At 38.1% G+C, this 24,257-nt stretch overlaps 1 protein-coding gene across 1 annotated transcript; it reads left to right on the top strand.

The window, feature by feature from the left end:
* The first annotated feature begins 288 nt into the window (after positions 1–288).
* On the top strand, positions 289–23,604 carry DBT (dihydrolipoamide branched chain transacylase E2). The gene is made up of 11 exons (XM_026671799.2): positions 289–474; positions 7,453–7,576; positions 10,624–10,699; positions 11,769–11,950; positions 13,048–13,175; positions 14,656–14,896; positions 17,759–17,925; positions 19,397–19,474; positions 20,739–20,930; positions 21,329–21,400; positions 22,109–23,604. Exons 1-11 carry the CDS (start codon positions 424–426, stop codon positions 22,274–22,276), a joined length of 1,479 nt encoding a protein of 492 aa, XP_026527584.2. The 5' UTR covers positions 289–423; the 3' UTR covers positions 22,277–23,604.
* Positions 23,605–24,257: the final 653 nt, after the last annotated feature.

Raw genomic sequence — 24,257 nt, 5'->3', positions numbered from 1 at the left:
TGGTTATTTTTATTTTTATTTATTTTTTATTTATTTTGACTTGTCAATCGCTTACAAGATAATAGGGATAAGTATATACATAGTTATGAATACATGAAATGGGTACATATAAGAAAAATAGAAGAAACAATAGGCACGTAGGCACGTTGGTGCGCTTATGCCACCAACTTGAGGAATCTCAAGAGAATGAGATAATGAGATGACTCCGTTGACTGTAAATTCTGACGTTCCCTCCTTGTATTTTTTAACCATATCTTATTTTTGATGGTTGGTTTTATAAAGAAAAGCGCCACAGTCATTCATTTTACCAAAGAAGGCAGCTTTTCACGTTCTAATTGGCCAGCGGGAGGAAAAGGCACGACGCGATTGGCTGATAAAAGGGAGGAGTGGGAAAGGCGTGGGAAAGAATCTTTCCGGAATAAGATGGCGGCAACGATTGCATTGAGGAGCAGCTGCAGAACAGCCGGGCGTTTGGTAAGGAGCAGCGAACGGTGGGAGAGTTGAAAAATGTGAGAAGGGGGTACAGTAGATGCTTCGTAGGTCCTGCTTGTTTCCATTTTTCTCTAGAGAGAAAACAGAACGGAAAGTACAGTATCTACTTGATCCTCTGCCTTTTTAGCAAGTGCATGAATCGTTGGCCCTGCTCTTTTCGATTTTGAGATTTATAGGCATTTATTAAGAATTAGCGAGGCAGTCGGCACAATGAAAGGACTGCAAACAATCCAGGTTTGTGGCCTCTGCCATATTTATCCTTCCAAAAATAAACTTCGATGCGTATGCGTTACACAAATATGAGCATCTTTGTGATTTGATATTCTACTTTGCTAATTTCTATGGTTTTAGTGCTACCAAACCTATAAAGATATTTCTATGTTCTAATCCTATTCATGCCGTTTTTAAAGTTACTTTTAATTCATGGTTGAAATGCTTCCCAACAGCTGTTTGCCTGAAATAATGCAGACTTTCACCCCACATCACGTGTGTTAATTTAAGACGCTTTCTCAGAGTTTTTGAAGTTCAGGGTCTGTGCAGTTCCCATGTTAGCTTGAAACTAAAGCAAAGCTTGTTTGCTTTTTGCAATATGCAGTTGTACTGCACTTTAAGAAATCTTGTTCTTGCACAGGTGGAAAAGTCACCTTGCCCCCATTTTCTGATCATAACTCACAGGTTGTTAATTCACAGATCTTTCAGGGATGAAGCTGGCTTTGCAACTCCCTTATAACCAATTGCTCAAGGTTTTTATGTTTTGAGCAATTAATCAGGCATCAGGTGGGAGTAACTTGGGAGAAGGCTGACATCTCCAGACTGACTTCTATATGTATGTTTTCAACATGTGGAAGAACAGACCACAATTTATCATTTTTTAGCTACTTTTGATGGACTACAGTAGAAACAGAATGTTGGAAAGCTTTCCAGTTCCCCAGATTTCCAACCAACATGGTTGTTCTCTTGTTGTAGATCAGAGGTTTTCAGACCTTTTCAGGCTGCATAACCTATAACCTTCCAGATTTCTTTTTTCTAATAGTATATTCTGCTGGAATCTAGATGGTTTTCTGTGTGATCTAAAAACTGAGTGTTTCTAGTTCAAATGTAAGCATTTACGATTACCTATTATAGCTTTAGTTATGGCTCAGTTTCTCTGTTTTATAGTATCAGTTGTATGCTATCTTTCAGAAGTTTACTTATAAATAAAATTATACAACCCATGACCTGCTAAGTCATTCTTTCAAGGATATTTTCTTACCAAAACAGAGAAACGGAATGATAACCGTTTAGCAAAAATAGTGGGAGTGACTTCCAACTTCCTGCTGGTTTCCCCATTGTTGTTGCTTGTGGAAAGCTGGCAGGAAATGTTGGAAATCCTTTCTCTTCAGATGAACTGTCTGCCATTTTGTGGAGGGGAGGGGAAATAAAGGTAATGATGGATCATGAGCAAAACTGTACCCCCACTCCTTATTCTGGCATTTCTCCAAAGGTTGCCTCCATTCAGGGACGAAGAGAGCTCACCCATTGGCTTTTGGCACCCCGTTCCCAGCCAGCCCAAGTTTTCAAATAGGCATTGCTCCCTCATTCTTCTCTCACCACTCACTGTTAAGATTTTAGCCTCTGTTCCAAAATGACCAATCACTGCTTGCCTGTTGTGCCTTACTGCCAGCCAATTGGGCATAGGAAAATGAGGGATATAACCCTCATTTTTCCTTGAGCCATGCAATTTACAGGTTTCTGGGAAATGTAGTCGGAAGGTGCAGTGTTGCTGAAACACTTCAACATCCCCAAATTTCATTCCCACTTGAGTCATGAGGGCTGGCATTCTGTAAATTATCCTATTTGAGTTATCTTGGTTCAATAATTGTTGTCCTGTACTTTACAATTTTGCCCAATTTATGGTTACAAACAGACACAAAGAGTTTTAATAATATATAGATAAGGTTTGAGTACTATAATGGATTACACATCTGAAAAGGATCCAAGGTCTTGTAATACCTTCGTTTTAATGAACAGAAGTTGTGCAGTTGTGATTACTTGCCTGTATTATTTCTTGAATTGCCAGATGCACAATCTTGGATTATTAGTTCTCTGCCTTTGAGAAAGTATTCTTGATAACAACCTGTATCCTTGAGTGACATCTTTACACGGCTTCTTTTTATATATAATTGTGAGTTTCTTTATATCAGTTTTGACTTTAATATTTGCTTTTCACTAGATGTAGATTGCCTGCCATAATGACATTGAAATTCCTCTAGTCACTCTGGCTGACTTCAGTAATCTTTTAAGGTAGAAAGTAACCTTAAGCTTCATATCAGAACATTAGTTGCATATCAGAATATTCAATAAACAAATTCAAAGAGACTTGCAAAGCAGATATTAGAGGTCATATCTAACCAGAATCATCATATAATTCTCCTCCTATTAGAAATATATAAACTTTATCATCTGATTTGGGAAGTTATTTCTACTTATTTTGAGCACTATATTTATATGAACCTCTTATTACATTAAGCATGTATAACATGTTATCACTTTAAATTTTGCTCCATTTTAAATCAAACAGCAGGCATGCTTCTTTCTCCTTTCCTTGCTCCCTTTCACAGATTCTGTGAAATTATGAACTCTTAAGAATTCACAATTACTTATTTTTTTGAAACCATACATAAATTCATAAAGTCCTGTTGCATATGGAACTCAGATAAATCCTATATTACTTGGTCCCACTCAAGAACTATTGTTAGGAATATAAGTCACCTAACAGGTATTTGGGTTAGAAATATATAAACCAGGATAAACATTTTAGTACTATATCTTTAAGGGAATGCAAGAGCATGCAATTGGGTGTGGTTTCTCAAACAGCCATAAGATGGAGCCAGAAACCTGGGTTGTTTTAGTCTTAATCTCAGAAGAGAGTGTGTCTCCGTCTCTGTTTCCTTCTGTTGGAAAGTATTGCCGTTCCTCCATTTCTTCTAATTGACTGATATTACTGGATTTAATGTAAGTCTGATACTGAACTGTTTTTGACACTGGACTTTGATATTTGGATTATCCCTGGATTGAAAACTGACTGATTTAACTTGTGAATGACTTTGGATTGCTTATTTTGGACTTTGCTTAAACCTTTCTGGAAGTAAAAACCTACATTTACTGCACAGTGTATCTGTGTACAGTGTGTGTATTATTCAAACACTACTCTCAAATACGTCTCCCTGTATGCACTCATTCTCCTAACGGGGAATTACCTCAACAACTATATCTACTTCCTTGGGGCTAATAGGGTCAAATTCTTCTCGGATAAAAGGAATACTTCAGCATTTAAACCACTAAATGCACTAAACTGTCTGCAGTTACAAATTGCTTTTTCTTTTACTGATTCATATATTTTTAAAAAATAAATACTCAGAAGTGTTTCTCAGTTCCCAAGAACTTTGTGTAGTTTTTCTGGCAACATTATGGAAATGACTTTCTATCCTTTTTGTAGGCTTTTTTTTTCTTTCAAATCTCCCTATGAAATTTAACACTTTTAAATTTTCCTATGGTTTTTTAAGTAGTGACATTTTTCAAGTTTAGCTAGCTGTTCTACCTGAGTTTGATATTATCAACATACGTAAATAAAGTTTATTTGAAATATGGCTGATAACCAATAAATTTGGGAAATTACTTTATAAAAGTCTGTAATAATTACACTGAATTCCACTATGAAATAGGCCTTATATAAGATGCCAGAGCAGCTAATCTCAACAAAAGAATTAGCAATAAACATAATCTTGCTGTATAAATCCATGCATGTACAAAAATATAGTATATATTTTGATTCTTTGTATTTATAAACTTAAATCTTCACATAGCTATAGTTTGGCTATGGATTGCATAAAACATTTATACAGAAGTTATCTTCCTACAGACGTAAATGTTATCTATAGTGCCCCACTGTTATTTTTAAAATGGAAATATACAGAACAGTGGAAGAAAGGTTTTTTTTAATAATGGCGTATTTTGTTTAGTAAAATGCTTTTTAAAAAATTGTTTTATTTATTTTGATTTATTTTGACTTGTCAATCGCTTACAAGATAATAGGTATAAGTATATATATAACGGTAGGCCCATTGGTGCGCTTATGCACGCCCCCTGCAGACCTCGTAGGAAAGGGGTGAGGTCAATAGTAGACAGTCTAAGGTTAAAGTTTTTGGGGTTTGGGGAGGAAACCACAGAGTCAGGTAGAGTATCCCAGACATTGACCACTCTGTTGCTGAAGTCGTATTTCCTGCAATCAAGTTTGGTGCGGTTAACCTTGAGTTTGTATCTATTGTGTGCTCTTGTGTTGTTATGGTTGAAGCTGAAGTATTCATTGACAGGTAAGTCATTGCAATGTATGATTTTATATACCATACTTAGATCAGACTGAAGATAGCGTAATTCAAGGTTTTCTAGGTCTAGAATTTCAAGTCTGGTGGCATAAGGTATTCTACAATGAGTAGAGGAGTGGAGAACTCTTGTGAAATATTTCTGGACTTTCTCAACTGTGCTAATATCAGATACGTAATGTGGGTTCCAGACCGATGAGCTGTATTCGAGTATTGTTCTAGTGAATGTTTTGTATGCTCTAATTAGTAGTGTGATATTAACAGAGAAAAAGCTACGTAGGATTAAGTTAACAACTCTTAATGCCTTTTTGGCTATGTAGTTACAGTGGGCTCTAGTACTTAGATCATTAGAGATGAGTATTCCAAGGTCCTTTACAGAACTTGGATCATCAACAAGGTGTTCTGTAAAGGACCTTGGAATACTTTTTATTTTTCTTATATGTACCCATTTCATGTATTCACAACTATGTATACATTTATACTTATTATCTTGTAAACAATTGGCAAATCAAATAAATAAATAAATAAATAAAAATAAATAAATAAATAAATAAAATAAAATGATCTTGACTATTCAGCCTGTATTTTATTTTCTGATTTTTTTTGCCAATATGTAAGACAGAGCATTTATTTGTTGAGATTTGAAGTTGCCATTTGTTTGACCATTCTGATACATAGTCAAGATCTTTTTGAAGGGTAGCAGTATTGTCTGTTGTATTGAACAGCTTTACATCATCAGCGAAGAGAACGCAGTTGCTCTTAATATGATCACAGAGGTCATTTATGTAGAGTATGAAGAGAGTTGGTCCTAGAACACTGCCTTGGGGGACACCACTGTTGACAGGTACAGAATTTGATAAGACACTCCCAATTTTGACCATTTGTTTTCTGTTTGACAGGAATGCTTTTATCCAGTTATGCAGTTGTCCAGAGATACCATAAGATTTTAGTTTTAGAAGTAGTTTGTCATGTACCATTGAATCAAAGGCTGTAGATTGCATCTATTGCTTTGCCCCGATTGAGTTGTGTAGTCCATATGTTTTTGCAGTGTAAGAGTTGCAGATTACAGGGTAGTTTTTTTTCTGAAACCAAATTGTTTATTGTCTTTTTCTATTCATAAATATTGTCTCATTTTTTTGTCTGTGATATTGTGAGCCACCCAGTGTAGTTCTGAAGTCAGGCAGTACCTAAATAAAATACATTGAATGAAACTAATCCCAAGAAGCGTGCCTCATTCAAACCAGAATGCCCCCAAGAATACTTACTATTCTGAGAGCATTTGGGGAATGGTCCATCAAGGTTAATTGAATCTGCTTACTTATAAACTGGCCTGTAGAACTAGTAGAGAACTGCATTCAGGAGATGTTCCCTAGTGAGGTTGTATCTTTGCCAGTCTGCCTAGCGCCCACTCCCCAAATGCTCTTGTCAGCCAAACTTAAGTAACTTTATCTGGAGAGTGAACACATGTCACATTTCTAAACCAAACAATGGATTACAGCCCCGTTTTCCGTTTTTGTATAAGAATAATTGTGTGGTCTAGTTCAGGAGTTCTCAACCTATAGTCCATAGAACCCGGGGGGCTGCAGTGTCATCACAGGAGCCCCACAAAGGCTTGAAGAAATGTTATGATTTTAAAACTTGATCTGTGGCCATGGTCTGTGGGCACAAAAAATATTTAAAGGGGTTCCATGGTGAAGAGAAGGTTGAGAATCACTTGCTTTGTAGCTTGCAATTTTCTTTAAAAAAAAGAAGAGGAAGAAGAAGAAGAAAAGGAAACTTTAAGCCAGGGGTGTCCAACCTCAGCAAAGCTGGCTGAGGAATTCTGGGAGTTGAAGTCCACAAGTCTTAAAGTTGCCAAGGTTGGACACCCCTGCTTTAAGCATTAAAGTTGATTGGAACCAGGAGCAACTTTTAGGTGTCGAAAGAAGCAATTACTACCATAAAGTTACTAGATATGCCTCCCCTTAAACACTTTTAAGTAAAAGTTCATAAAAATTAGCTGCCATGTTAAATACATTGGGATTTCTTCAATAGAAAGAATGAAACAAAGAGATTTTAAATTGACCTTAGTGTCTGCAAATCTTGCTGTGTGAGAGATGTGGGTGGCATTCATGCTGTATCTCTGATGAACTTTGATTATAAGGTTGCTGTCCTTTCAGCACTGGAGCATTATCTGTGAATATATTCTAAGGTGGACCAGTTTTGAAGAATAGGAAATTACTTTTGCCTCATTAAGATGGTGGACTTTGTATTAGAGCAATGGAATAGGATAATAGGCTCACATAATTCTTATGAAACAAATGTATGCCATTTGAAGAATTAAAAATCGTATACTGTGGCTGCACTTTCTTCTTTGATATACAAAAAAGAATAAGAGAAATGATTTCTCTTATAACTTCTTGCGATACGGCAGTAATTCCCTTTCTCTCAAAGTGAATGGTCATTAATGGACAGAGAGATTAAAAAAGATGCTTCTGCTAATTTGGGTCTCAGCTCAAAGTTTTTGTACTTCTTGCAAATTAAAAGGGAGTATGTGGAAAAAATTTAAAAAAATACTTCATGTTCTTACAATTTTTATTTTTTTTTCCCCCTTGGCCAGCTCTGTGTTCATCAGATAAGACTACATAGTGACTTTTGTTTGCTAAAGCAAAAATACATTTCTAAGTTTGAGAAGTCTTTATGGCGGTATCAACATCAGCATCGATTTTTTAGAATAACTGCTGGTAAGATTTCTTCACATTAAAATTAGTTAATATTTTCCTTTCTTACATGTCATTTGCTCTATAATGTACATATATATATATATATATCGTGTTTCTCATATAATAAGGCTGGGTCTTATTTTTTTTTGAGCCCCGAAAAAATGGCTAGGCCGTCTTTTCGGGGGTGACTTAATTCCCCCCCCTTTGCATCTTTGGGCGGGCAGGCGGCGACGGCTTGGATGTTGACCTCGGCGTTGGTGGGGCACTTCATATCGGGGTCAACGCAAGGCAGCACCATATCCGGGTGTGCAACAAAAGTACTCCCTAACGGCAAGCCCCCCCACCATTCCCCACCATTTCGCATGTTTTAATATAGGCCTTAATTTGGGGGGGGAGGGGCTTAATTTCATTTCATGCCTATAAAACATGCTGGGACTTCCTATTTGGGGAGGCCGTATTGTTGGAGAAACAGGGTATGTATATATGTGTGTGTGTGTGTGTGTGTATAATATATATAACTGTGGCAAGAAAAGTCATAAAATGGGGCAAAACTCACTTAACAAATGTTTCACTTAGCAACATAAATTTTGGGCTCAATTGTGGTCATAACTTGAGGACTACCTGTACAGCAGTCCAGTCTACTGTTCTGGAGATATAAGACAGACCCTGTGAATGCATTCAAACAATTGTTTAAAAATTATCCTTTTAATTGATCACACAGTTCATCATATGCATGACACCCAAGCCATTGATAATTCAGGTAGTCCTCAATTTATGACCATAATGGAGCCCAAATTTTCTGATGTTAAGTGAGACATTTGTTAAGTGAATTTTGCCTCATTTTGCGACCTTTCTTGCCACAGTTGTTAACTGAATCACTGCAGTTGATTAGTTAGTAACCCAGTGGTGGGTTTCAAAGAGGTATACCACTGGTTTGGTGGGCATGGCTTGGTGGGTGTGCTTAGCACGCGTGCGCACACTTTGCGCATGTATGCCAAGCGCACACTTTGCGCACGCGCAGAGGCTTTCCTACTCACCACCTGCAATCCCTGTAGCTTCAACAGCTGGCATGCGGCAATCTGCTGTGTCGCACAAAGCAACTGCACGCCAGAAGCAGGGAATAGATATCAGTATGGGTGCCTGGGCAGGTGGGTGGGCCCAACAGCAGCTCATCAGAGAGAACCGGTTCGATCTCAGCTGATCTTCGCACTATCGGTACACCAGAACTGGGCCAAACCGGTAAAATAGCACCACTGCCCCAGTTTTTCAGTGAATCTGGCTTCCACGTTGACTTGATTTGTCAGAAAGTCTCAAAGGGTGATCACATGACCTTGGGGACACAGCAATGATCATAAATATGAACCGGTTGCCAAGCATCTGAATTTTGATCACAAAATCATAGGGTGCTGCAAAGGTTATAACTGAAAAATGGTTATAAGTCACTTTTTTTCAGAGCCATTGTAACTTTGAACGGTCACTAAACGAACTGTTGTAAATCGAGGAGTACCTGTAGTTTTCTAGTCCTAAACAATGTAGAAATTGAAGAGTTCAGAGATCATGAGCTTTTATTCTTTGATTTGGAATAAAATCGGAAACTACTGAATTGAGGACTCTGGCTTCTTTCATGTAAAAGGATATAAAAATCGTCCAACCCCATGTTCTTTAGCCCAGTTTATAATGCTAATGTGTAAATGAATTTAGCCCTGCCTTCATTGGGGTAAAGTCTTAGATAATTGGTCAGAGGAATGTCACATTTAACAAGACAGCATTTCAACTCTATAGGTCAATGGTCACTGCCCGTTTTTGGGCTCCTGTGCTGAAAATTATGTGCGTGCTTGTGTGCCAGCACCCAGAAGGCAATGTGCGCGGCTCCCCCACACCCCCTACACATGCGCGCCCAGTTCCTCCTGCACGCCGCCCTTATCTGCACTGGGCATGTGTGTGTCTCCCAGCTGGTTTTCAGTCCATTTGAGGCCTTTTAAAGCCTTCCAGAGGCTCAAGGGAAGCCTCTGCAGCCTTTGGAGGCCGAAAAATGGGCCTGTTTCGTCACTACCGATATTTCCGGAAATACAGGAAGTGATGAAACGGGCCTGTTTTTCAGCCTCCAAAGGCTTCAGAGGCTTCCCTCGAGCCTCTGGGAGGCCGTAAAAGGCCTCAAACAGGCCGGAAATCAGCCAGGAGGCGCAGTGTCAGGATTCCAGCAATTACTTCAATTAAATCCAATTAAATTTTATGAGTTGACAGTAAGTTTGACTGAGGCTCGCGTGCCGGCACATATGGTTCTGCGTGCCACCTGTGGCATGCATGCCATAGGTTTGCCATCACGGTTATAGGTTCTGCTTTTGAGGTACAGGGGAAGTAGTCCTGTATGCATTTGCAGAGATAGCTTATCAACCACACAATTCTTGCTTAAAATGCCAATTAATTGATTGTTTAGATGCATCAAGGTGGGTTCAACTCTTAGTGACCATATAGATAGATTGATTTTCTTCAGGATCATCTATCCCTAACCTGGTCTCTTCCAATGGTGCCCCTGTCACTACTATAACAGTTCATTCATCTTGCTGCTGGTGTTTTCTTCTTCTTTTTTCCTTCCACCCTTCCCAGCATTAAAGCTTTCTCCAGAGAGCTGGATCTTCCCATAATGTGTCAGAAGAAAGATATAAAGATAGCAAACTATTTGTAATGACAGTGCTGGGTCAACAAACCAAGATCATTTATTCATAAAAAACATGTTGCTTTTACCTTTACATGTTCCTTTTGTCTACAGGCAGCCTAAATATTAACATTTACTGATTTTTGAAGTTGAGCCTGCATTCTGTTCACATCTGCTGACCAGTTAGCTTCAGTTGCAGGACTTCAAAGTAAAAAAAAGCATGCAGCCATTGAACTTCTGCATCTGTTGGCAAATTGTAATTACCCAAGGCCCTTTTCCTCTGCATTTTAGTTTTTAAGGATTCTGATTTGTCTGCCTGTAGCTTGAACTACTTCATCTCTTCCAATTTTTATTTATTAATGCTTTTTTAGATATTTTCCTTTGTTTAAGATTTTCCTTCTTTGTCTTCAAGCTTCACACAGCCAGATTGTTCAGTTCAAGCTCTCTGATATTGGAGAAGGGATCACAGAAGTGACAGTGAAAGAGTGGTAAGTTTAAATTGTGTATTTCTTCAGATCAGTTCCCTAACTAAAAAAAAGTTTGCTTTTTGAAAAGATGGAATCGGAAAGAAAACCATCTTTCACTTCTAAGAAGGTTATAGAGATAATGTTCTGTTATTAGCCATCATTATTTTATGTTTGGTGCAATCAAGGCATTGAGAACTAGGCCTCATTTTTCTGACTCAAGGGCTGATGTGTGAAGAAATGTCCTCATATTTCTCAAAGAGTTTATTTCCATGCCTTAACATCTCTGTTGAAATTATTTGGTTTATAAATTGCTTACTCTGTTTATCATTAAAAATTATCCTGAGATAGGATTGTTTAACATTCTGGGCAACTGAATCTAAACACTTTCTCATATATGTCTGGAAAGCTTTAATTAACCCAATATCTGTGGAAGAAAGTATTGATACATGAACATAGTCAGTTTGCTCAAACTAAAGAAGGATAGTGGATAGACACAACTACTCCTTTGTTCAAAGCCTTTGATCACACTAGGTTGTTAAAAAGTCAAGCTTTCAAGAACCATTTTGCAGGTCTACAGTAGCAGCATTTTCCATGTTTCTCATTATTTTTGCACATACCATTCTTACTGAAGCTGTCCTCAAGTTGAGCTTGGTGCTACATTAATAGCAATAACTCCATAGTGCTTTACAACACTCCCTGAGCAGTTTATAAGGTCAGCATATTGCCCCCAACAATCTGGGTCCTCATTTTACCAATCTCTGAAGGATAGAAGGCTGAGTCAACCTTGAGCCTGTCAGGATTGAATTCCAGACTGTGGGCAGAGCTAGCCTGCAATACTGCATTCTAATCACTGCACCACCAGGGTTCATGCAGTTTTCTTGACAGCTATAAGGAGGTGGTAGGTTGTTGAGTTCTTGAATGCTACTCTAGTCTAAAGCAAGACACCTGCTTGTGGTCTCCCATCTAAGTGCCAGATGAACCAGGGTACCTGCCATAACCGGTTGGCCACCTGCTAAGATTTTATGAAAGCTGTTTTTGGAGATCAACTTCATCCTTGTGTATATCGTGCGACTTTTTTTCCTTTTTTCAGGTATGTAAAAGAAGGTGATGTTGTGTCACAATTTGATAGCATCTGTGAAGTACAAAGTGATAAAGCTTCGGTCACAATCACCAGCCGTTATGATGGCGTCATTAGAAAACTCCATTATGGGTTGGAAGAAATTGCCCATGTGGGAAAACCACTGGTGGATATAGAAACGGCTTCTGTAAAAGGTAATATTTGTTTCTTTTCCTCGCCGAGTCAGGATGTCACCATATAATCAACAGTGTTGAATATTGTTTTGTAATTATTTGGTTCCTATATTTGGTAAAATGTACTTTAAGCCACGTGTTTATGTGAAGATGGGAATGCACATGTATAAAAAATATGAGACCATCAAGGAGGCTCTGGAGAGTTTCTTCTAGAAGATTTTAATTTATGTGCCTTTTGGAAAAATACCAACATGAAGCCTGATAAGAAGTCACAACAATGGAGGGCTCTGAAGACACGAAATGGTTATCAGAACAGAAGGTGGTTCTTTATGAAGTAGATGAGTTGCTGCTATTCAAATGGAAGAGTTGGCATCAAAAGAGTTCCAAGCAGGGACTGGCTAATCCTTGTCAGAAATGTTAACGATCAGTGGAACTGTAGTACTTTAGACTTAGAGCCATCATATAGAATAAGAGTAGCATATCTTATACTATTATTTTGGTCAAATGTGATAGGGATTTCCTTTTTCTTCAAACACCTGATTCTTTACTCTCTTTCCTTTCTTCTTTTTGGGAAGTATGCCAAAGGCTAGAAGCTCCTGCTTTCTTACATTATTATAACAATTTAATCTGGCCTGTTGAAACCACACAGTTGTTAAAGCTAGTAAGTGAATCTGGCTTCCCTATTGATTTTGCTTGTCAGAAGGTCACAGAAGGTAATCACATGACTCCAGGACACTGCAACTGTCATAAATATGAACCAGTTGCCAAGCATCTGAATTTTGATCATATGATCAAGAGGATGCTACAGCAGTTGTAAGTGTGAAAAATGGTCATAAGTCACTTTTTTCAGTACTGTTGTAACTTCGAACGGCTACTACATGAATAGTTGTAAATCGAAGATTATTTCTCCTTCATATTCTTTACTCTTTCTATTTTTGCTAGAACAACAATGCTATGAGGTGAGTTGGGCTGAGAGGGAGTGACTGGCCCAAAGTTACCCAACTAACTTTCATGCCTGAGGTGGGACTAGAACTCCTGGCACCTGGCATCTTTATCACTATACAAAGCTGGTTCCGCTTCACTTAATCCACATTGTTTATTTTGGGTCCAATCTGCAGCTGTAACTCCTGAAGAAGATGTGGTTGAAACACCGGCTGTGTTCATTGAAGAACAGATCCACCAGCAAATCAAAGGCCATAAGATTTTAGTAACCCCTGCTGTTCGCCGCCTTGCTATAGAAAACAATGTATGTTGTTTTTTTATTACTCAAACAAGGGTTCTTGCAGTTGATGTACTGTTTGTATTGTAAATATGTAGCATGTATACATTGGCCTGCATGCCAAAATCATCACTGATCGGAGAAACTAATTATAAACTTCAAGATTTGGCAACTACTTTATAAATGAAAGAGATATGCTCCATAAGTGATGCAATCATATGCTTGCCTCTTTAAAAGCCTTGGTCTACTGTATGTAAATATTATGTATTCCATCCTCTGATTTAGGTTTAGAATAGGAACTATTCACTACACTGAATATAGTATCAAATATTGAGCAGAGGTTGATGAGTATTAATGTGGATGCATAATTTCCAAGAAATCTACTTCCCAAAGGAACTTTGGAAAGAACTCTTGACAACTCTCTCCCTCTTTACCTGGCCTAAAGAGAGTGGAAAACTCTTTGAACTTCCTGTGAGAATATTTCAGCTTCAATGAAATATTGACAGTATAAGATAATTTAAACACTGGAGTTAGGCTGTGAATGGCTATGTGTTAAATATTTTGCATTTAAAGAGCCTTGAGTCCAAGCAGGGAATAGAGCAAAGTTTTCTGTCATATAAAGGAAATTAAATGCATCATTGCAGAAAACTTTGTGCATTTCAGCGGATGCATAAAGCATAATGGTGAAGCAAAGAGAACAGAATAGTTAGTGAGATGGAAAAAGAATCTCTCTCATACACTAGGAGAGCTGTGTCTGAAAAACTTGGGAAGCAGCTTCCCTCTACTATGGTGTCTGCACTCACCCTAGCAATGCCAGTTGCATCAAACAGTTTCTTGCAGATATAAGGAGTGTTTCTAGATAGCAGTCTCATTAAGCAGCCATCCCCTTCATCTCTGGAATCTGAAATAAAAGGTCCTCAAACTATCATCTTCCACTTGAAATTCTCCCCACATTTCCTTATTCATTTGCAGTCATATTACAGAAAACTTACTAAGGAGGGAAAGATGGACCAGCATATTGAAAACTTCCCTCAGAAAGTATAAGAGCTCTTTTATCTGCTTGGTTTGTCAGCAAATCAGCTTCAAAATCTAACAAGAATTACACATGTGGGTTCTATATGTGGGCTTGAACAAATTGTTATGAACAGGCAATACAGAATTTTAATAATTTAATTGCATTCAAATTTGGGACAGGGTGGATGCATATCAGGTCCGTGGTTTCAAGTGTCAGATGCTTCCAAAACTTGACCCACCATGGAAAATTTAAATGAAATCAAACACATGGATTCCTCAAGTGAGTTACAGACCTGCCATTTGCTTCCGTTCTTCCTTAGTTTGCAAGAACTATGTGTTTTCATGTCATGCTCCATTTCTGGAGTTCATATATAGGTTTTCATGGATCTGAGGAAGCACATTGTAATCTACAAATGTGTTGGTAACATTGGTTGTTTTGTTCAACTGGGATGGCTACATCACTGTGAGTTGTTGGTGGTCCTGTGTCTTTCAGATAAAGTTGAGTGAAGTTGTTGGAACAGGGAAAGACAACCGTATTCTCAAAGAAGACATTCTTAACTACTTAGCTAAGCAGACTGGAGCAGTTTTACCTCTGTCATCAAAGCCTGACATCAGTGCACCTTCCTCAAAACCAGATGTTGCTGAAGACAAGTCAAAAGAGAAAGCTGAAAAAACTGTACCGCCAGTTTCTAAACCTATAATTTCAGCGAAAGACAAAACAATGGCCTTATCCGGTAAAAAGAAAAAACATATATTTTAATAGCACGTGTGAAACATTTATAAATAACAACTGCAAAATGCTGTTGCAACTTTGTGATTTTAGAAGGGTACTGTGGGACATTCCACAGCTGTCTTTTTTATGTTGAAGTATCAGAATTGTAGCAGACCCACAAAAATAGATAGTTGTATCATCTCTAGCTGTTGGTATTGATTGGGTGAATTTTTCAGACAATCAGTATTTTCAGAAATTTAGTGAAATTTCACTGATATACACCAACAATTAGGGGGACTCCAAGCAATGTTTATTAGTTCCAAAACTAGCAAATTTCAATGGGCCATTGGTCTTTTGTACCCAAATGAGCCAAGAACGAGAAGTATAATGTTACATAGGTTCTATATAGAACATTGATTGAGGGCAATTTGAACATATTTTAATAAGCTACCCCAATTGAAAGAATTGCTTTACAACTAATAAGCAAACAAGGTAATTACAAAGGTAAACCTGGACATTCTTCACAGTGCAGAAATATTACAGACACAGACTTCGGATGTATGGCTTGTTCCAAGATACTAATTATTGTTCTAACTATAGAATCAATTATAAACTTATAGACACAAAGTTGCACAGTAAAGAAGTTTCCATTCTTAAAAAGTATTGTATGAGAAATATAGAAATAGACATACAGATATCTAGAGTATCTACATAGTATCTATACCATAGTGCTAAAAGTAAGCACATGATTACATAATTAATTCAACCTAAGTTCATGTTCCAGATCTCCCCACAATAAATTCGGAAATGTAGATCTGGAAAGGAAGTTTTTACATATGCCACCAATGCATTATTTAGATTAGAGAGCTCATCAAGGCTCCAATGAAAAGAAACGAATAGTTTTCAATGCATGTGAGCGTATTTACTAGGTGCAGCCGGTAGTTCAGCCTAATAAATTGAATCTGGATGCTGATTAACATACAGATACCAATGCAAATCATTGTTTTAGACAAATGAATATAGAACCAGATAAAGATTGCGTGCCAGTCCCATGTTTTCTACCTCTACTAAGGTTGTTTTTCAGAATTATTTATTTATCAAATTTAGAAGCCTAAATTTTCTTCCTAATTTTTCAGAATTAGTTGGTTTAATTTCCCGGTTCCTAGAAAACTAGTATGGATAACTACTGGGGATTCCTGATTATAGTAATGAGATCTTATTTTGCTAGAGAACAACCTTCTGTTGCAACCTAAGACTGGGTGTTATTCATTTTAACTGCTTCTCCTGCATAACTCACTGGTGATGTACAGCAGGGGTCCCCAACCACCGGGCCCTGGACCAGTACCGGTCCGTGGATCACTTTGTACCGGGCCGCAAAGAAATAAAAATAAAAAATAAAATAAAAATGGCGGCTTTCTTCACCTTCGGTGAATGCTGCTGGGATCAGGGATCAAGAACACAAAGGAGAGAAGGGGAGGGAGGAAGCAACCGAAGCCTGCCCTGCTCTCCGGCTCAGCGGCTTCGGTTTCCTCCCACCTTGTTCCTCTCTCAGTCGCTCTCTCGCTCCTCCACCAGCCCAGGAAGAAACTGCTTCAAAGAAGCCGGCAGGGTGGCTTCCTGTCAGCGCAGCTCCTCCAAAGCGCCCGTTCACCCCCACCCAGCCACCCGTGGTTTAATCCAGTGCTCCGTTCTGCCTGCCTGCCTGCCTTCGTTTCTGGTTGTTTTGGAGCAGCTTCGGCTGAGAATAATAACTATTCGCCTCTTTTTCTCAGCCAAAGCTGCTCCGAAACAACCAGAAGCAGGCAGGCAGGCAGAACGGAGCACTGGATTGAACTGCGGGCGGCTGTGTGGGGGTGAACGGGCGCTTTGAGGAGCTGCGCCAAGGAAGCCACCCTGCCGGCTTCTTTGAAGCAGTTTCTTCCTGGGCTGGTGGAGGAGCGAGAGAGCGACTGAGAGAGGAACGAGGCAGACACCTGAGGGATGAGGCTGAGGGAGGGAGGGAGACACCTGAGGGATGAGGCTGAGGAAGGCAGGGCCGAGAGGCGGGGCTTCTCAGCCGTCCTGCAGGGACTTGTCCTGAGCCGCGGAGACAGCCGTGGGCCACCACCGCCCAGCGCTCAGTTTTGAAGGCGCTCCTCAGCCAAGCGCATTCCTGAATCTGCAGCTGAAACCCTCCGTTTTAAATGTCCCAATAGGAGAGAATATCTGTCGCTCAGGGTTACAATGAGGAGGCATTGGCGCTCCCTGAACTTGGTGGTTTGCTGGCAGACGTTTTATTACCCGACTGGGTAACATCATCAGATGTTACCTAGTCAGGTAATGAAACATCTGCAAGCAAACCACCAAACTTCGGACTCTTCCCCCCCCGGTCCTTGAAAAAGTGTTTCTGCGTGAAACTGATCCCTGGTACAAAAAAGGTTGGGGACCACTGATGTAGAGAACTCTCCCTTCACACTCTCAAGGACCCAACTATAATTTCAGGCCATGAAATCTATCATACAGAGTTCTGAAAAGTATAAAATATGGTGTCACACAGCGTTCCTAAAAATCTCCCACCCAAATCTTGATTACTTTCCATAGCTATTGGCTGTCCTGATTGAATGCAGTGGATAAAATCCATCTTTAGCAAATTTGATTCTACAGCATTCCTTTTATATAACTGACTTTTCCTTAATCATACAGTTTTTCCCTCAGAGTTTGTCATACATCTGACTGGATAATTATAATATTGCATGATGTATTTCCTCTAATCAATGGTTTTCCTATTGAAAGGAAAATTTTGAAAAAACAAAATTAACTTATTTTGGGGTTTTTCCAAAAGTTTCAATAGCAAAATAACTAGAGTATCACTAATGGTAAATGGTTTCCCTTCTCTGCTTTTTAGGATTTCAGAAGGCAATGGTGAAAACTATGAGTGCTGCTTTGAAAATTCCTCATTTCGGTTATTGTGATGAGGTTGACCTCACTCGGCTCATCCAGCTGAGAGAAGAGTTGAAACCTTTAGCAAAAGAACGGGGAATTAAACTCACTTTTATGCCCTTCTTTCTAAAGGTGAGTTAGAAGTTGCTTCCACTAGCCCAGTAGCCAAATATTGTGGCACAGGATTATCAAATTTGTCAGGAAACATTCTAGTCCCTTGGTTTTTTTTTATGATGTTGACTAACACGAGTTTGATGGACATATGAAGGTACAAAGTTTGTCTTAACTGTACCTTCATATGTCCATATAACTCATGTTAGTCAACAGTGAAAACAACCTTGGAGGAAAATTGCCAAATCTGCTTGTATTCTGCATCACTGGTTTGATGTGATTTCATATCTGTTCTTCATAGGCATTTCAGACATATTCTTTCAAGGTGCTTTGCAGGATGATACTAAAATATAGCCATATATGCACAGTCCAATTAGCATTGATTATAAGTACCAGGATAAGGTACTTTTTGAAACAACTCAATTATCCTAGACAGATTTTCGTAGAAAGATCATTTGATTTCAGTGGAGCCTACTCCACAAAACTAGAATGATCTAGATCAGCAGTCCCCAACCTTTCTGGCAATAGGGACTGGTTTTGTGGAAAACAATTTTTCCACAGACTGGGGGTGGGGTAGGGGTGGAATGGCTTCACATACAACTTAGGTCTTGTGCATGCACAGAAGAAGGTTCATTTGCTTGCCTGCCACTTGCGTGGCCCGGTTCCTAACAGACCGTGGGCCAGTACCGGTCCATGGCCCTTGGATTGGGGACCCTGATCTAGATAATGCAACTCTTTGCAGATATCGGTCTGGAATTTTACTGTGGAAGGACAGGAATCATGAAATGTAAAAAGGGATGAATCACCCAAACTTACTTGAAATGTTTGTTTTATGGGATGGGACAATAGATAGGGTATAATGAAATCCATCAAATCTTCATGAGCCTTCAGTTTTACAGAATAATTAGGAATCCCAACCCAGAAAAATAAGAGGGTTATGGCCTTCATGTGAACTAGCCTAATAACTACAACATTAAACATAAAACTAATCAAAATTTCTGAGAGCCAGTTTGGTATGGCGATTAAAAGTATTGGATTAGAAAATGGGCAATTGTGAGTTGTAGTTCTGCATTAGGCCTAAAGCCACCTGAGAGTTTTGTGGTGGTTGCTCTCTGTCAGCCTTAGGAAGGAGGCAATGTTACATCATTTCTGAAAAGGTTGCCAAGAAAACTACATGGACTTGTGTGGGTAATTACCAAGAGTCAAGAGTGATTCAAAGACACAATCTCCCCCAAGTTACTAACCCAGGCGGACAAAAGAAACCCTGTGTGCTATAAACTAGAACATATGTTTAAGAAAACTTGTACCATCTACAATATTTCTATGGTAGGTCCACCTGGAAAATACCCTTCTCATACCAAAAGTTAGCAGTCAAGGAGCTAATGTCGTACCTTTGCTTTTCTCTATTTCCTTTCCCCCCTCTCCCTCTCATACACATACGGACTCCAAAATTGTGTAAACGCGTAATACGTTCTTTTTATATGTTTAACAGGCTGCTTCTCTAGGCTTATTACATTATCCTGTTCTTAATGCTTCCGTGGATGAAAACTGCGAAAACATCACATACAAGGTTTGTATATGATTTTTAAAAAGTAGTTTCTTAATACCTCCTCAATTGGTCCAGCTTTGTTTCATTTTTGGTAAAGGTACATTTAAATGTATCCTGCAGATAGAAAGCAAAACACTGAAAGATTTCAGGTCTTTTTCCTACAGCCTAATTGCTAGCAGTATGTCTCTATTTTAATACTCACCGAAACCTTATTCTTCCTGCAGGATTCTCTGAAACTGCGTGGATTCAATATGAGAGCAGTTCTCTGGCTTTAATTTTGTAGGAATCCACCACTTAATTGTTGTGGCCTTATTTGTTTTATTTGTCAATCGCTTACAAGATAATAGATATAACTATAAACATGAGGCCTTATTCCTTTTAGGAATGTAGCCCCCGGGAGGGGGCATTTGAAAATCCCTTGGAGCCTCTGGTTCAAGCAGACATGGGGGAAAATTTGACTAAAATAATTCCTCTCACAAGGAATTACTCTTAATGGAAATGTGGCCTTTGTATCGTGCTTGTTATATCGAATAATAACCTTCGTGTAATTTGCCGGACGGTGCAGGTCTAAAGGGGAAAAGCTGATTTGGGAGCCCATGTGGGCATGTGCGTAACTCCTGGTGGCCTCTTTTTAAATCAGATACATTTTTCCCTGGGGTCACTTTACAGATGCAGAGGGCAGCAGGGTAATCTTGAGAAAAATCACAGCTGCTTGATGGGGTTGCTGACAGGCGCTATGTGAGCAGTCCAATATTTTCCAAATCACCTTTTTTTCCCGTTAAAATCTGATTTCCTCACAGATAGTCCTTGACCTATGAATGGTCACATAGCAGTCATTCAAAGTTACGTTGGCTTTGCCTTGGGGCTACTTAGGATCTGGATTCAAAGTTTGGATGGTTGCCATCCCCCACCTCCATGATCACATGACAATTCCAGGCAGTCGCAGTAGAGTCTCATTTACAGCTGTTTGCAGATTCCTATAGTCTCCAGAATGCATTTTACAATTTACAGTTGCTGTGATTTGGCATATTCAGTAATACCACACCCATAACAAACAATTGGTTCATGTAACAACTGCAGCATTCGCTTAATGACCAGTGTCAGAAAAAGTTTTTTTGTGATGGCCTGTTTTACAACCGTCACGATGTACGTTAAGTACAGGTTTTATAACTTATAAAAGAATAATGGAAGAGTGATTAAATGAGAAATACTTTATTTTGCCAAGAATGAAGAGAGCTACTTCTATTACCAACCAATGCAATACATTTTTTCCATGCATTTCTAGGCTTCTCACAATATTGGAATTGCCATGGACACAACACAAGGCTTGCTCGTTCCTAATGTGAAAAATGTCCAGGCTTGTAGTGTGTTTGAGGTTGCTTCAGAATTAAATCGCCTTCAAAAATTGGGCTCAGCTAACCAGTTGGGAACAAATGAGCTCACAGGGGGAACGTTCACACTTTCCAACATTGGCACAGTAAGTTAAACAGCATGTAACATTAAACTGATGAACTGGAATATCATGGGGGCATAAATAGTAACAAACGGGAGGAATTGAAGTAATTTAGGAGAGTCAAAGGATAACGTCATTGCTTCTGGGAGAAGGTATCTACTGGGTTTCCTTTAATGGTTGAGTCTATAGAATGAATTCAAGGACAAGAAGTGTGTCTATTGTACCCCAAGTGCCTTGTCACTTATTTCCCCAATTATATTTAAACAAAATGGACGTTAGCTATATTGGTTAGAACTTCTGGGAGTTACAATTTGTCTGGAATGTTCCAGATTGAAAAAAGCTGTTTTAAAACCTGCCAAAAAGAGACATTACTAAAAGTGTACTGATTTTCAAAGGTGTTAACTTCCCTTTTTGCTTCCTAGATTGGTGGCACTTATGCAAAACCTATGATCCTTCCTCCTGAAGTAGCTATTGGCGCTCTGGGAAAAATACAGGTATTTTCACTGTGAATTATGAAAGATCAGTTTGAAATACTCCCTAATAAATGTTTGTGTTGGTTTTCTAATATTTTGTAGTCTTACACAGTGTTTATGTTAAATCATGTTTATTGACACATGTAGGTTAAAGTTCTTGTTTGCTACAGATGACCTATCAAATGGTTATTAACAACAGAATAGCCTTTTCTTTTGATGTCTTATATATGAGTATTGTCCTAAGAAAAGGTTTGAATGTGTTCTCAGAATACACATTTGAGATTTAGGGACCCCCATCAAAATATAATGACTTATATCCTAATTTGAATATTGAATTTTTTAAATGTGTATTCTTAATTTGTGGGGATGACAAATCCCAAACATATTACTCATATTAATATAAAATCTATTATTTTTAATGCAATAGGAGGTGATATCTTGGATACTTAATAGTTTAAGAGCTCACCATTAGTAATCACTTTCAATTGACTCAAGTCTGCACTCCTAAATTATATTCACATACGTTGTGTTGTAAGATCCATTATGCCTATTACACTGTTAAAATGACTTATAAATTTAACTGCTGTTAATGCTTCTTCATATGCTTTGAAAACTTGAGTAAGTACCTTGTAATTATCCTATCAGTAAGGTTGATTGGGTGTGGGCAATTCTCATGAATTAATCCACTACTTTTCTTAATAGCATTTTGTTTTGTTTTTTAATTTCTAGGCCCTTCCTCGATTTAATAGTAAAGGTGAGGTATTTAAAGTACAAATAATGAATGTGAGCTGGTCAGCTGATCACAGAATCATTGACGGTGCAACCATGTCTCGTTTTTCTAACTTGTGGAAATCTTACTTGGAGAATCCTGCTTCCATGCTGATGGATCTTAAGTAAAGAAGACAACATCTGGATGGCTTATTTTAATTCCAAAAGTGCAATCAGGCTACTTAAGCTAGCAAGTGCCATTAAAACTGACTTCATACTTCAGAACTGCATTGCGTTTGCTAGATCTTTTAGATCCTGGCTCTGTGTCTTGATTATCTGTTACATTTTTGCCTAGTTGAATCGCTCAGTGGTAAACTATTTGTTTAGAAGTTATGGTATGACTCCTTCACAAGGTGGCAGAAACCTATGGTGGCAAAATAGTGCAATATTCCACTTTTACCGTATTATCAGATGGGGGCTGCTAATAATACTTATGGGACTCTAAAACATCTTACGTCATTCACAAATTCACAAATTCATAAATTGCGACCTGATTAGAAATGAAAGTCCCTGGATGAAAATATTAACCAAATGTTAACTATTTCTTATGCAATTAATTCACTACAGATGATATTCAAATAAAATGTTTTTAATGATTATTTTATTAAAGATGCAAAGGTTCCATTTTTTGACATATAGTGCTAACTGTTCTCTTTTTTTCTTTTTTCAATATTCTTTTCAAATATTCAAGTTTTGTATCAGACATTCTTCATTACTGAAATGAATATGTACACTAGAAGAATGGCAAACCCTGGACCATGGATACTCCCTCCCCACCCAAATTTGGAGCTGGCTTTTACAGCATAGACATAAGATCCAAGATTGCATTAAGCATTTTTGTAATGTATGAAGCTGCTAACAGTTAATGTAGAGATCTTTGAAATGTCTAATAGTAGTTTGTAAACCATTGTTTTTCAAACTTAGCAACTTTAAGTTGTGTGGATTCACATTTTAAAGTTGCTAAGTTTGAATAACACTATTGTAAACCCACCATTTTCATAGACAAAATTTTGCTATGGAGCCATAGATGAAAAGCTTTTTCAGGTGTAAAAGATGCTGTAAAAACTGAAATAGGATTAAAATCTATATACTCCAAAAGTGGATATGATTACTAGGGGGCCTTAAAAAATTACCACATGATTTTAACAGGATATTAAAAATTTCAGAATGAAAGGTTGTGGTGAATGTTAATTTAAGGAAATCTATTGTAAATGTGTAAATATATACATATATATGTTTATTTAAGATCCTTGTGATATATAATCTGAAAGGGGAACATATCTGGATCTGGGCGTTTCTCTATATTCATTTTGAAGAACAAGCAGAAGAAATGTAAAACTGATAAATCAATAGATCTGTAAGGAATTTTATATAACACATGAACACATATATAAATTGAACATTTATTTGTTTTTGTTTAATAAAGCATATTTTAATAAATCCCACTATTTACAAACTTTGTAGCTTATCTGAGGTGCTATTGTGTGACTGGATCCTCTGGGGTTTTCCAAAATGGTCAATATTGACCCCAAGGATCAATAGGATTATCCAAGAAGTTGATGTTATTCTAAAAGTATTTATTAAATTATTTTCATATAAATGTTAATATGAACTTCAATGAGCTGAAAAATTTGTGGACACCTGTTCTAAATGCACACATCCATGTAACCAGTTACAGTTTCCCTCATTGTCCTCATGGGAAAGCATCATTGGCAAACACAAGTCCTTACCTTTCAATCTTCCTTTGAACTTTAGGCTCCTATTAAAAACCGTAAAATCTTTGGAAGTTATAAAAAAAAAAATCATTCCTTCTTGAATTGGAGCTTAACTAAAATTTCAGGAATGGATTCTTAGTATTTACTGTTTTACAGTGCTGTGGCCTGATTTACAATAATCTTAGTAATTGTTACCAGCTGCAATACGTTGTTTGGGCTGAGGGAAAGTTTTAAAGAAAACAAAGATTTGTGGTGGGGGATTGAAGTATTTCCAGATGGTTGCTGGACCAATGGATCATTTTGCCAGGATTGTCAGTAATAGTTTCTTTGATTTGTAAGTCACGCTTATGCAATCAGTAATGGCACTGAGCCACCTTGTGTTCTCTGGGTTCCTT

Source organism: Notechis scutatus, chromosome 3 (genome assembly GCF_049901735.1).
Source record: "Notechis scutatus isolate UNSWTSFEM ecotype Mainland chromosome 3, rNotScu1.2, whole genome shotgun sequence".
In the NCBI taxonomy this organism is placed as follows: Eukaryota; Metazoa; Chordata; class Lepidosauria; order Squamata; family Elapidae; genus Notechis; species Notechis scutatus.
Note: the sequence above shows the minus strand (reverse complement) of the source record. Positions and strands in the feature narration are given on the sequence as shown.

Excerpts from the sequence above, each read along its gene's own strand:
- DBT (XM_026671799.2), top strand. The coding sequence starts at position 424 with ATGGCGGCAACGATTGCATTGAGGAGCAGCTGCAGAACAGCCGGGCGT. Across the intron at positions 7,577-10,623 it reads ATTTTTTAGAATAACTGCTG|CTTCACACAGCCAGATTGTT; the intron begins GTAAGATTTCTT and ends TTTGTCTTCAAG. Across the intron at positions 10,700-11,768 it reads GAAGTGACAGTGAAAGAGTG|GTATGTAAAAGAAGGTGATG; the intron begins GTAAGTTTAAAT and ends TCCTTTTTTCAG.